General features: G+C 31.9%; 1 protein-coding gene across 1 annotated transcript; it reads left to right on the top strand.

Moving 5' to 3' along the window:
• The first annotated feature begins 2,430 nt into the window (after positions 1 to 2,430).
• Positions 2,431 to 11,530, top strand: LOC106762344 (transcription initiation factor TFIID subunit 5). Its single transcript, XM_014646210.2, has 19 exons — positions 2,431 to 2,684; positions 2,785 to 2,866; positions 2,956 to 3,034; positions 3,141 to 3,238; positions 3,347 to 3,403; positions 4,663 to 4,750; positions 4,837 to 4,946; positions 5,402 to 5,509; positions 5,700 to 5,851; positions 7,542 to 7,652; positions 7,735 to 7,804; positions 7,911 to 7,950; positions 8,507 to 8,671; positions 8,770 to 8,846; positions 9,465 to 9,581; positions 9,972 to 10,237; positions 10,353 to 10,448; positions 11,043 to 11,115; positions 11,207 to 11,530. The coding sequence occupies exons 1-19, from the start codon at positions 2,512 to 2,514 to the stop codon at positions 11,258 to 11,260; spliced, it is 2,016 nt and encodes a 671-aa protein (XP_014501696.1). The 5' UTR covers positions 2,431 to 2,511; the 3' UTR covers positions 11,261 to 11,530.
• The last annotated feature ends 2,024 nt before the right edge of the window (positions 11,531 to 13,554 follow it).

Here is a 13,554-nt window from a genome sequence, read left to right as displayed (position 1 = left end):
ATTATTACTGGTCCAAACATCTCGGTATCTCTTAAGAAAATATTAACTAAAAAAACATTTAAATACATTATTATTCATAAAATCTAATTCAGTTACATTTTCTTATAAATATCTTTATCTGAAAAAAAGTATTTATTATCTTAATTGAAATATTATTTACAAACCTTATTTATTAATTTTTTTAAAATTAAACAAGTCTTTTAAAATACTACTAAACCCTTTTATATCTAGGACTGAGAAAAATAACTGATTTGTCATGTATTATAGTTAACTGTACTATATTATACTATATAAAATTGATCAACTTTTATTAAAAGTTCAATATACTATTTTATGGTTCAGCTTTTAACCGTTTCAGTTCAATTAACTTGGAGAACTGTTTTTACTCTTTCATCTTCTCTAGTTCCCATTCAACTGCTTCGTTTTGTCAAGAAAACATTATTTAATAATAAAATATTAATAAAAGAAATTGTTCACATAAAAAAAAATAATAATTAATTTTTTAAGATAAAATTTTATTATCACAAAGTTTTATATTTTTTTTATCATTAAACTATTAACATATATAAATAAAGAATGTAATTTATATTTTTAAAGTTATATATATATATATATATATATATATATATATATATATATATATATATATTGTGTCAGTGTATCACGTTAATTTTTATATTTTTTTATGAATAAAATAAAATAGAATAAATAATATAAAAATAAAATAATTTCCATACACCTATAATAATAAAAGAGTTATAAATAAAATAGAAAATAATAATATCAAATAATGAAAAAATAATTTGTAAGGCACTTATGAATAAAATAAAATATTAAAATAAATTTTAATTAAAAAGAACATGTATTGTTATACTATTTAGTTTAAAAAGTACAATTAAGTTTAAAATTAGTACAATTCAGTTTAAAATTAGTATAGTTAGTAGTTCAATTTAGTTTATATTATAATTTAGTACAATTTAATATAGTTTACTTGATAAAACAAAAAACAGTTCAAAATTTGTCTGAACTTCAGTTTACACAAATTAGTTATTAGTTCAGTACAAATTTTAGTAGTGTGCAGTTCAATTTTATTTGTCCACCCCTATTTATATCTAAAATGAGTTTTACATAAATAATTTTATCTCTTATCATAATATTTTTAAATAAAATAATTTTTTGAATTAAATCATTAGTAAAACATTTACCTCTCCTTATTTGATTCCTCGTTTATTAGTAAAACGGCATTCAATTAATAAAAAAATAATAAAAAAATATGTATACTTTTGGAATTCAGTTAATAAGAATGACTGGTATGATTTACGAAATTAATATTTAATAAAAATATTATATAATTGAAAAGTAAATGATAAAATTTTTCATAAGTTAAAAAATTAACTAATAAAATATATAATTTAGAGTTGATACCATACAATATCACACATTTTTTATGGATCAGAAGTAATTAATTTAAAAGGCAACTTAGGGAAAGATAAAGAAATTGCACGATTTTTATGGATCAATTTTTCTACTGTGGCTGGTTGTATGCATGTGTGTTAGGAATTGATTTATTGATTGAGGAGAGTAGAGATTAAATTCATACAAAAAAAAAAAAAAACTAGGGGCTTTTCTATGAAATTAACATGTTCTTGGTTTTAGAATAGGCAATGTTTTGAGATCCAAACAAGATGAATTAGGGAAGGATGCGAATCCACGGGATGCGATTAGAGTTATAGTTTTTTGAGAATATGCATGTTCTGACTGATTTTAACTGTGTTTGCTTGGGAGTTAGTAACTAATTATCCTTGCCATTAGATCATAATTCTGCTCACGCGGTTAGAAATAATCTTGGTGTGAATAAAAAAAATCCTGATACTGTTACTGGGACTGTGGTTGGTTTGGCAACTGTTTTTTGTAACAGTGTATTTTTATTTGGTTCCTATCAGCATATGACTCTCAATATTTTAATGTTTTTTTTCTTAGAAGTAGTTGTTAGTGTATTTTAATTTTTAATTGTTTAAAATTAGGATATTCTTTAATTTTTTAATAAATTCTTTAGTTTTATATAATAGTAGTTAAAATTACATTTTTAGGAGTATATTTTGTATTCCTAAATAATTAGAAATTTAATTTTTAAAATTTTTTTTTGATAAAAATCTTTTTCTTTACTTTTCTTTTAATTTTGAATAGCTAAATCTTTAGAGTGTTGTTTTAAAGTAGGTCTGTATCTTTACATTATTTTAATTTATTTTAAAAATATTTTACATTTTTTCATTATTTTTTTATTTTAAAAATACTTTATATTTTTTCACTATTCTTAACATTTTTTTTTTCTCTCTCTTCGGCTCAAAAGCTGGTTATCGAGTTCAGCCCAAGCCCACTTAATTGACCCCGTTCCAGAAATAAGCCCAATGAAAAATCAAATTTCTACAAAAAAATTGAGTGCGTTCGCGAGGTAGCAAGAGCGCAGTGGAAGAAGAGGAAGAAGAAGGGGTTGTGGTGTGAGATCAGAGAATGGAGGATGATAAAATAGTTGGATATGTTACCGCGTACCTGAAGAAGAAAGGTTTCACGCAAACCGAGAAGATTTTCCAGGAAGAGTTTCAGCAAAACAAAACCAACAATTCCTCCTCCAGTAATTCCCTTCTCGAACCCGACATTGCCAACCACCTCCTCGCATTCTCTCAGTACTTCTCCATTCTCCAACCTCCTATCGTTACCCTCCGCTCACGCTTCTTTTCCTCACCGCACTCACTTTTTCCCTCTTTCAAACCCTATCTTTTGCAGATTGGAGAGTGGTCCGGCTAGGTTCCACGACGGCTACAGCAAACTGCGAACATGGACTTATTCTTCACTGGATTTGTACAAGGTAACGCGCGCCTTTTCACTTTCCTTTATCCGTTTTTTCTTTTTTCTATTTGGTTCGTTTTTGTCACGTTTATCGGCGTATTGCTGCAGCACGAGTTGCTTCGCGTGCTTTATCCCGTCTTTATCCACTGCTTTATGGACCTCGTGGCGAAAGGACATGTTCAGGAAGGTAATTTGCCGTGTTCTAAATGGGGGCGCTTGTGCGATGCCGCAAGTGTTTTGTTTTCTTTTGGTTTGTTCTTGTGTTTGTGTGTGACTGTAGTTGCCGTTTTCAGCTCGGAATTTCTTCAATACTTTCCGTGAAGACCACGAAATGATGCACTTGCGTGATCTTCAGAAGTTAGAAGGGGTTCTTTCTCCTACCCATCTAGAGGTTGGTTGCTGTCTAAAGTTTTGTATTGGTCTTTTAATTTTGTCGAGGTTGTTGGATAGTTAGCAATTAGTGTAAAATATTCCTACGGTAATGTAATTTCTTTTGCAGGAAATGGAATTCGCTCACTCGCTTAGACAGAGCAAATTCAACATAAAGATATGTGAGGTAACGAGTTGATTCTTCTAGATGTGTTTATCAGCTGCGCTGTAATTACTTTCTATTTTTATTTTGCACACATTCAAATTGAATCATCTCACTCAACTACTTTCTGCAACCTTTAGAACTCTAGTTCCCGGCCCCCTCTGTGGCTGCTTCCCTTACTGTTTAATGACGATTACGTAAGCTATTGTTTGAACCATTATTTGTGACGCCTTTTCTCCTTGGGGGTTTTCAGGTCATAATGTATGTCATGTTGGGTCATGCCTTTAACTTAAATGCAAATCGGTTTATAGCAGTTTGGTTTTCATTCAGCTTTTAAGTTGTTGTAGGTCTAACTCTCCGTTGCTAGTTATTCCAATGTGCTGGTTTTGTATGCTGGGCCATGGGGATTTGTGATACTAGTCAATTGCTTAATCTTATACATTGAAATTAATGTGTATAAGATTTTCATCCTTTCATTTTATGTTGTGGACAAACTTATTGCAGACAGGAAGTGCTTTTATGTTGCATCCTGTAGTTGGATATAATTATACTAAACTATGACCGTACCAGCATACAAATTAGAAGTCAATCTTAACCTGAAACCCTCTCAATTGCTAATTATAGTCAATGTCCCCTATCTGTATGCACTGCATACTGCAGGGATTGTGATTTAGGTAGCACCACAACCAGCATACAAATTAGAAGTCAATCTTAACCTGAAACCCTCTCAATTGCTAATTATAGTCAATGTCCCCTATCTGTATGCACTGCATACTGCAGGGATTGTGATTTAGGTAGCACCACACGAATTAGTGGTGGCAACTATTCATCATTTTGTATAGTGTCACACATGTTCAAGTGTGGAGCTTTGGAATCAGATAACTTATTGATTGGTAGTGAAAATTTGGGATGTATCCTAATTTCTAATCTCTGACTCACTTGGCTACCCAGCATTTACAGTGGGCATTTATGGTATGCCATTACTGTTGATTACCTTATCTTGGTGGATTTGGCTCATGCAAGGGCTTAATGGAGGTATCATGCAGGTGTTAGGCTCAGGATTGGTTTATATTTTATATTATAAATATTTGAAATTTATCACTATGTCTCTGGACCATGTTCAAAAGGATGACTTATTTTTCTTCTGAAGCCCATGAACCATCATTATCTTTATCTACCTTGGTGCTTGTTCCTTTTAACTTTTTATCACTGGTCTTTATGTTTTTCCATTAAAATGGAGCTAAATATATGGGCAAAGTTGATAGCAGTTGATGTTTTGCCAGTATTCCTATGAGCTTCTCTTGCAACATCTACACAGTACTCAATCCACCACTATACTCGGTATTATAAATGAGCATATTAACTTTCAAGGTACTTTTATTCGTTTTAGATTGCTTCTCTACTCATTTGAACTACTTATTATTGCGTACACTTCATTGTCTGTTGTTGTAATATAGTTTCCCCTGGACAACCTAGCTTAATTTCTGATGATCCGGAAGCTGTTACCCTTACTGGAAGCAGCCAGGAAGCAGCAAACCGGATAAATCAAAAAGAAATTCATTGGGGGGTGAGTCTACTAGTATTTCTACTAATTTTGATAAAGTTACAAGTTTTCATGGTTATATTGTTTCTGTCATTAGAATCCTATTTATTTACATTTGCAAGTTGGTCTAATGAAAGTGTCGTCCTAGCGTGAGAAACACTTGAAACTTCTTGAAATGCCTTGCTTTCACCAATAACATCCAAGTATTGCTTATTTTCATTTTGTTTTCTGTTTTCAAAGATTTGAACAATTAATGGTGGATTGTGTTGTTTTTTTAGAATTTTTTTATACAAATACATTATTTTAAAACAAGAAATAAAGTGTAAGCTCAGTGACGTGACAGCAGTTTTACATGTTCCTGGACACTTGTCCAAAAGGAGCTCTTATTCTATTTTCAAAAGAACGGAGTTACTGATTTAAATTATTATTGACTGATTCAGTAACTATCTGATTTAATTCTCGATGTGTATCTCCTGTAGTTACTTGAAGATTCTCTTGAAGAACGGCTAGAGAAGGCAGGGACCTTGCTTTCAGACTCGGAAAAGGGTGAAGGGGAAACAAAAGAGGGGGAGAATGACGAGACTAAGGTATATCTGTTATAAAATTCACATGACCCTGTCAGTTTATTAAATTTCACTTTTGCTTATATTATATGAGGAAATACGGCACCGTTTATTAGAATGTAGGCCTTTCAAAGAGTGTGTGTGCATGAATTTTAATTTGGGATGTCTTATTTGAGTGTTTTATCACTTTAGTTTTCGAATGTTTTTCTTTTAGAAAAGATCCATTGAAGGAGGAAAGCAAGGCGGTTCAGTAAAAAAAGTAAAAAAGGACAAGGGTGGTAGTACAACTGGAAAGAGTGCAAAACCTGAAGCTAGTACTGTACCTGCAGCTCCTCGAGTTAAGCCTGAACTCCCCTTACCCTTAATGTATTCTCTCTATCCCATAAGATATATTCATTTTCTTTTCATTAGAAATTGTATAGCTAATGTGAATGGCATAATTCTAAAATAATTGATGCTATTAAAGCTGGAGCAAAGGATTCATTTGATTGGTATATGTTATCTAAAAAGGATTTTTCTTTTATTGATGATTTTTCTTTAGTATTTGTAACTGTCATTTTTGTTTAACCATATAGCCAAATAAAAAAAAAATCAACATTTAGTCATTCACATATCATCGAAACTAAATTTAATACGGCTACCTTCCTGTTTTGGTTGGAATAAAAATTATTCTTATAATTTGAGTCCTTTTGCTTACAGAGTTTATCAAAATTCTGAGACTGGGCTCTATTGCTTGCAATGTTTTGCATGACATCTGCAATTAATTGAATGGAACCTAAATTAATGTATATCACTGAGTGAATTTATATTTTTAAAATTATAGTCAGCTTCTAAATTAGACTGAACTCTAAATGGTTTGTTTGTGATAAACATTTGCTGGGTCCCGTCAGTGCAGTTTTTGATTTGTTGTAGATGTTTTAGCATTGTGTTACTTTATTTAGCTCTAGGCTTAATGCTTGTTCTGGATCAGACAGGAAGAAAGTTCAACCTGATAAAAATGATATGGAGGTATGGGCATTACTGCTTTTTGTATTTTGGGGGGTTGTAAAATGAAGAAAATCTATTAGAAAGGGGGTGGGGGGTGACATCAAATAGTAGGAGGATAAGAAACCCTGCGAAAGAGAAACTCTAAATACAACCATAAACATGGAGAAGTTAAGAATTCGGATAGGTTTCCGAGTTTCTCTGTGAATGCAAGCCTTCCCACTATTTTGATCCTTTATTCTGTGGAAATTTGGTTGAAAGAAATAGAGAATCGAGATCAGGTAGAAATTTCCCATTTAGTTTGCTTGACACGATAGAAACGAGCAAGAGAAAATTTTCACACATATTCTCGTATGGAAACCTTTTTCTCATTTCTCTTTTTTAGTGTGGACTCTAAACTCTTTATTTCTATCCTTAATTTCTCCTTGTTTCTTAAAAAAGAATAAAAGTGTATACATTTCTTATTTTTTCTATATATTTCTCTTCATCCAAACTAAATAGAATTTCTCTTTTGTATTCATCCAAATAATTCATTCTTTTCTCTATATTTCTATTCATAAACGACAAGATGTAGGAGGGGAATCCTCTACTTTAAACGGGAGTTCCAAGTCTAAGACTTGGTTGATTTGGGACTCCTCTATGCTGCATCAATCCTGTTTAAATGGAAAGAGTGTTCATGTACTATGTGCAGATGATCCTACACTTCATGTACTATGTGCAGATGATCCTACAAATTCAAAGTACATAACTATTTACCCGTTATTCTATTTGTTGATAAAGTCTTTAGATCCCGCATTTCTCATAATTTGAAGGGTAAAAGGGCCGTTTTCATTTGTTTCTATCAAAATCCTAAAATTGTAGTTGAGTTCTTGAATTAGTTATTCAGCATATTTATTGGACGAGAAGTACATAATTTTCTAAATTCTCCACTTCTGTATATTTTGTTATCATATGATGCTAGCTACGTAATGCGAAGTATTAATATTACTAATTGATGTAAATATTTGAATCACCAAATTCTGAATTTTTTGTAACTTCTTTTAACTGAATTTTGTAATGTTGAATTTTGCAGCCCAACTGAGGTGGAACAGTCCATCCTTGAAGATTTAAGGAACCGTGTACAGCTCAGCAGTGTTGCATTGCCGTCAGTTAGCTTTTACACATTTATAAATACACATAACAGGTATTGTTCGACACATCTACTATTGTTATCTATATATTGTTTGGATTTCTGTTGTCCAATTCATTTTTGCATACCATCTCAGTTTAAGCTGTTCATCGATATCCCATGACGGATCATTAATTGCTGGAGGATTTTCTGACTCATCACTCAAGGTTTTTTTCTTCTCTATATTTCCTCTTCCATTCACCTCTAGAAAACCCTCTTTCTATGAAGTTCTAAATTGATTGAATTTCTGGTAATTCTGATTTGTATACCCAGGTTTGGGATATGGCAAAGCTTGGACAACCGACTGCCAGTTGTAAGTTTGTATTTGTAAATTTTTTTTGCTGTTACTGTTGCATCATTGCTTGAGAAATGTGAACATAGTTGACCAGTTACAATGGTTCAGAGAAAATATAGTTTAAGAATACACTGATGATATCAACCTGTAATTAATTTAAGCAAGACATTCAATGGTATAGCAGTTATACTTTTCACTGCCTCATGTATAAAGAGAAGAGAGTTTCTTAGCAGCAGTACCATCTTTCTAGTCATCTAGTGATGGAATTATTGACTTGGACTTTGTTAGTTTATGAGCATTTAATTCACACAGAAAAATAAATGGTGGTTTACGAATGTGATCCGCACCAGTGTGTTGGCATTCTATTTCAAAATGGTTTAAGAATGGATCAATTTTCTCCCCTCTAATTGTTAAACGCTCTACCCTGGTCTCTTACAGTAAAATTGAGATTTGAGTTGAATGAACAAGGCAAACTTAGGTGGACGAAAGCTCATGCAATTTCCTAGCATTTGGAGAATGACAAAAATGGTTTTTCTAGCTGTAAAAGTCTAGTTATCAATTTTTCTATCATTAGCTCTTTTGCAGGGTGAGAATGACACATCACCAAATGATCAAATATTTGGGCAAGGGGTTGGGAAAAGACAGTATACACTATTTCAAGGTCATTCAGGACCTGTTTATGCAGCCTCTTTTAGTCCCGTGGGTGATTTTATCCTTTCATCCTCAGCAGACTCAACAAGTAGACTACCTGATCTCATTTTTGTGCCGCATTCTATTTTTTTTCTTTTATATTATAGTTTTAATTCTGAACCTTATGCATCTTGAATTTTTATGCAGTTCGGTTATGGAGCACCAAACTTAATGCCAATCTTGTTTGTTATAAGGGTCACAATTACCCTGTCTGGGATGTTCAGGTAAAACAATTTATTGTGAACTTTTATGTTCTGATAGTGAATGTAGAACAAGATACCAGTTGCATGAATAAAAGTTTAAAATTTAAGCATTAAAATATGATGCCTATATGAAAGTTAGACCACATATCTTGTTAATGTGATCCACATTATTTAGTAAAGTAAATACAAGAGAGGAATGAAGAGCCTAAAGAGATGGCTTAAGAAATGACATCAATGTAGCAAAGCCTCCCCTATCTTTTTAGCATAATATTTATGAGGGAAAGCCTTTATAATCCCACCCTGTTTTTCTTGCATGTTTAATGTGGTATAGTATGTAAATGATACAAGTTAGTTCTTTTTGGCCTCTGTAAATTACTTCATAGTTTTTACTGGTAAAATGTCGTGAAACTTTTGTCTGTTACGATTAATAAGTTGTGTATATGACGGGCATGCATCTATGGGATTTGCTGAAGAGTCAATGCTGTGCTTTGTACCCTCAAATTAATAGTTGCAGCTTGCAGAATTCTGCTTTTTAGTCCAAATATACTTTATTCCTCTTTTTTCTTGCCTTGGGATGTCATTCTTGGCTGCATGTACATTCTGGATGGCTGGATTATTTATTTCTTTATATGGATGCAGTTTAGTCCTGTAGGGCATTATTTTGCCAGCTCTTCACACGACAGAACTGCTAGGATTTGGTCAATGGACAGGATACAGCCCTTAAGAATAATGGCAGGGCACTTATCTGATGTTGATGTAAGTTATTGCATTTAAGATTCTTTGTTGCTTCTGTTTTTTTGTAGAATTTTTTCTCTTTTGTGATCCATAGTTGGCTCTAGCTTATTTAATTTTATATTTAAATATCGATTGCTTCGGATTCATATACAGTGATTTAATTAGGTGTGCATCTTTAAGTTTATGATCGAGCAGGGCTTTGTGAAGTCTGTTTTGAATGGGGGAAATCATGTTTTGTTTCTCTTGTTTAGTCATAATAGTGTCATTGAATTCCTAACTGGTTATATATGTTCAAAATATTTGTCTCAGAAAACTATATTTTGCCACCTAATCTTAGAAGGTAAAGAATGAGCTATACTCGTCATTATGTATTTAAGCCACAATCCTTACGTATTTTGTGTTCATTTTTAGTGTGTACAATGGCATGCCAACTGCAACTACATTGCAACTGGTTCCAGTGACAAAACAGTTCGACTATGGGATGTGCAGAGCGGTGAGTGTGTCCGGGTTTTTGTTGGTCACAGGGGTATGATTTTGTCTTTGGCAATGTCTCCTGATGGTCGCTATATGGCATCTGGGGATGAAGATGGCACGATCATGATGTGGGACCTCTCTAGTGGCCGCTGTCTCACCCCTTTGATTGGGCACACGTCTTGTGTCTGGTCCCTTGCGTTCAGGTGATCCCTTATTGCTGTATTTTATCTCAATTAGGAAGTGGAATAAAGGTTTTTGAGCTTGCTATCAATTTGGTAACAATACTTACGGTCTACTCATAATGGTTGGATGTATCAGTTCTGAAGTTTCAATTCTAGCATCTGGATCTGCTGATTGCACTGTAAAATTGTGGGATGTAAATACGAGCACCAAGGTTTCAAGGGCTGAAGAAAAGTAAGTTCGTCTGTTGTGACAATTGTTTTTGAATCGTTTGTTGTAGGAAATATTTTATTTCTAACTAATCCAAGTTCTTGGGAAAATTTAAAAATGTGTCCGGTTATTATTCAACTTCTACAGGAATAAATAATATATTTGCCACGAGGTATCATTTAGAGGTGTATTAACACTCAATTATTTTCACTTACCCGTTGTTATCAGAACCTGACCGAACCGGCTAGTTGATTCAGGAATCTGGCCAGTGTTCGGTCCAAAACTTTTTAATATCTGGATTTCATTTTAATCGGGATAAAACTAGAAAAACCCACTGTTTAAGATATTTTGGCTCTTGAAGCGTTTTTTTTTTTTTTTTTTTTCTTTTCTGGTTGTAGCTGGGTATTTTAATAGACTTGTTGCTTGTAATGAATTTTATTTGTTATAGATTTTAAGTCTGATGTGTCTTAGATTTGTTTCTTTTTATTTATAGCATATTTGTTGTATGTTATGATTTATGACACTTTCAAGTAAAATTTTTTTTTATAAACTTATGTCTAATTTTTTTTATGTTGAATTTTTGAAACATGAAATCCATATCTTCCGTTACGTTGGTAGAAGTGGGAATGCTAACAGACTTAGATCGCTGAAAACTCTGGCAACCAAATCAACCCCAGTTTACTCATTGCGGGTAAGATCACTTGACGCTTAATTACATGATCATGGATAATGTTCATATAATTTTGTAGGATTCAATCGTGTATGTATGTTGTTTGAAACAGTTTTCTCGAAGGAATCTTCTCTTTGCGGCTGGGGCTCTAGCAAAAAGTGGGTAATATATTTGAGTACGTCTACTAATAATAGATAGATCAGATCAAAATTGTAGAAGCTGAATTTATCGCCTAAAAAGCAACGCACATCATAGTTTTGTACTCCCTCGTGTCCTTTATGTACGGAATCTTCACAAGGGCTGAGAAGTTCCGTTAAATTTTAATGATACTATATTTGTCAGTAATCTGTATATTTTTTTTATAGTTAATTATAAATTTATTCAGACATTATTCTCTTTTCATTTGATTGATGTAATTCCACTTCAGTTATTACTATTAATCTTTCCATATTTTCACGAGAAAGTAAGAAATTAATCTAATATGTTTATTGCTTTTCGATAAAATAAGTTTTATGATTAAAAGGATTTTGTAAGAAAATCCTTTGATTATTTTGTTTACTACACTTTTTTTTTATATTGTTAATTTTGCCATCGATATTTTTTCGTCCATATGAATCGAGGTACAATGTATATAGCAGTGAGAAATAATAGACTTTTTGTTGCGTACGCACGAAGAGTGTCAATATTTGATTGCAAGAAAAAAATAGTCAAATGACCCTGATTCTCGGTAGCTCTCCCCAATTTTTGTATTTCGAAATAATTAATATTTGATTATCGGTTAAGGGACATGTTAACGAAAAAAAATAATTCTGAATATTAGTGGATATATTAATTCATTAATTATAATCAAGACGCTGTCATTGAATTCATTTTTAATATATCTCAACTGAGGGAGAAAGTTCTGTCAAATTACGTACGGTCATGAAATATTTCAAGCCAATTTTAAGGTCCAAATGTTAGTGATGGAACATTTTTAGTTTAAATAGTGGTTTAATATGAGGTGCATTAAAAGTTTGTTGAAAATATCCACAGGTGTGTGTGTGTGTATATATATATATATATATATATATATATATATATATATATATATATATATATATATATATATATATATATATGCACAGATTAAAAGTTTCTGGGTTCATAAAAGAGAATTATCTATTTTACTAGATCCAACCTGTATTAATTAAAGTAATGTGATGTAATTAATCAAATGTGAAGTGTTTGAATACGAATAAATCGGCCGGAAATTTTGTTTCAGAATCTGATAGAAAGAAGGCATACATGAATACGATGAGGCTATAGTTTTTATGATTATAAAAACGCCCCAAAAGTGCAGGCAGACATTTAATATTACAAGGTTGTATGGTTAAGTTTCATCCTAAAACCTAAAAGTGGAGTTAATTATTACATTGGTAGGAGTTTAATATTGGCCATGACTTGAAACTAGTTGTTCCAAAAATATCTCCATGTCCCAATGATGACATGGAAGTTGCAACGACCAATTACAACCACCCATCATCACAGACCATTCTTTATATAGTGAATGCCTACGAAGATTCTTTTCTTATCAACTAAAGTATTTTGTATCTTTCCTTCTCATGCCCCTAAATACTACACTGAACAACCACTTCACAATCCAAAGAAACCTTTCATTTATTTGCATACCATAAGCCAAATAAACAAGGTCAATTATAAGAACTATTCACATAATAATAAACATCATAACACATTTTTCTTCCCACAAACCTAAAGTATATATGGTCGGCACAGCTACCCCACTGCAGTCCAAGGCTGCCTTTTGCTTTCTCTACCACAAATTTAAAATCACAATATTCTCAATCCATATTTAGTAATTAGGATGAATCCAACTCTTCATTATACCACACCCAAAATCAAATGTCAGTCCAAAGTCCAAAACATAATTATCGAATCTTCAACTTACAAGGAATCTCTTGTTGATTATTTGTGCAGAAAAAGAAAAAAAACTGCAGACAAATCAAGAATACAAATTTTGCATGTGTTGATGGAAGTTATAATTAATAGTAATTGACTTAAGATAAAAAGTATCAATTAGCCCAATAGGATCTTGACAATATTTTTCCTAATTACTGGTTTTGCTGAAAACTTGATAGATTTTACCGTGATACTGAGACTGAAGCTAATATATATATATATATATATATATATATATATATATATATATATATATATATCAATGACATCTTTCATTACTTTGATGCGTTATTAGATGAGCTCCAAAATGTCATTTGAAAATGGTTGATCATGAACAATTATCAAATACAAACACAAACACATCCTTACAACATGATAGGGTGAGTTTAATTTGGTGAATAGCTTAATTAAGTCTTTAATCAAAAAACTTTTTCCAATAAGAGCTTGCCTTGTAAGGTAAATTGCAAAGATTCATAAAATAATCCGTTTTTTTTTACAAGTTTA

The sequence above is a fragment of the Vigna radiata genome, chromosome 5 (genome assembly GCF_000741045.1).
Source record: "Vigna radiata var. radiata cultivar VC1973A chromosome 5, Vradiata_ver6, whole genome shotgun sequence".
Taxonomy (NCBI): domain Eukaryota; kingdom Viridiplantae; phylum Streptophyta; class Magnoliopsida; order Fabales; family Fabaceae; genus Vigna; species Vigna radiata.
This window is presented reverse-complemented; position numbering and strand designations above follow the sequence as displayed.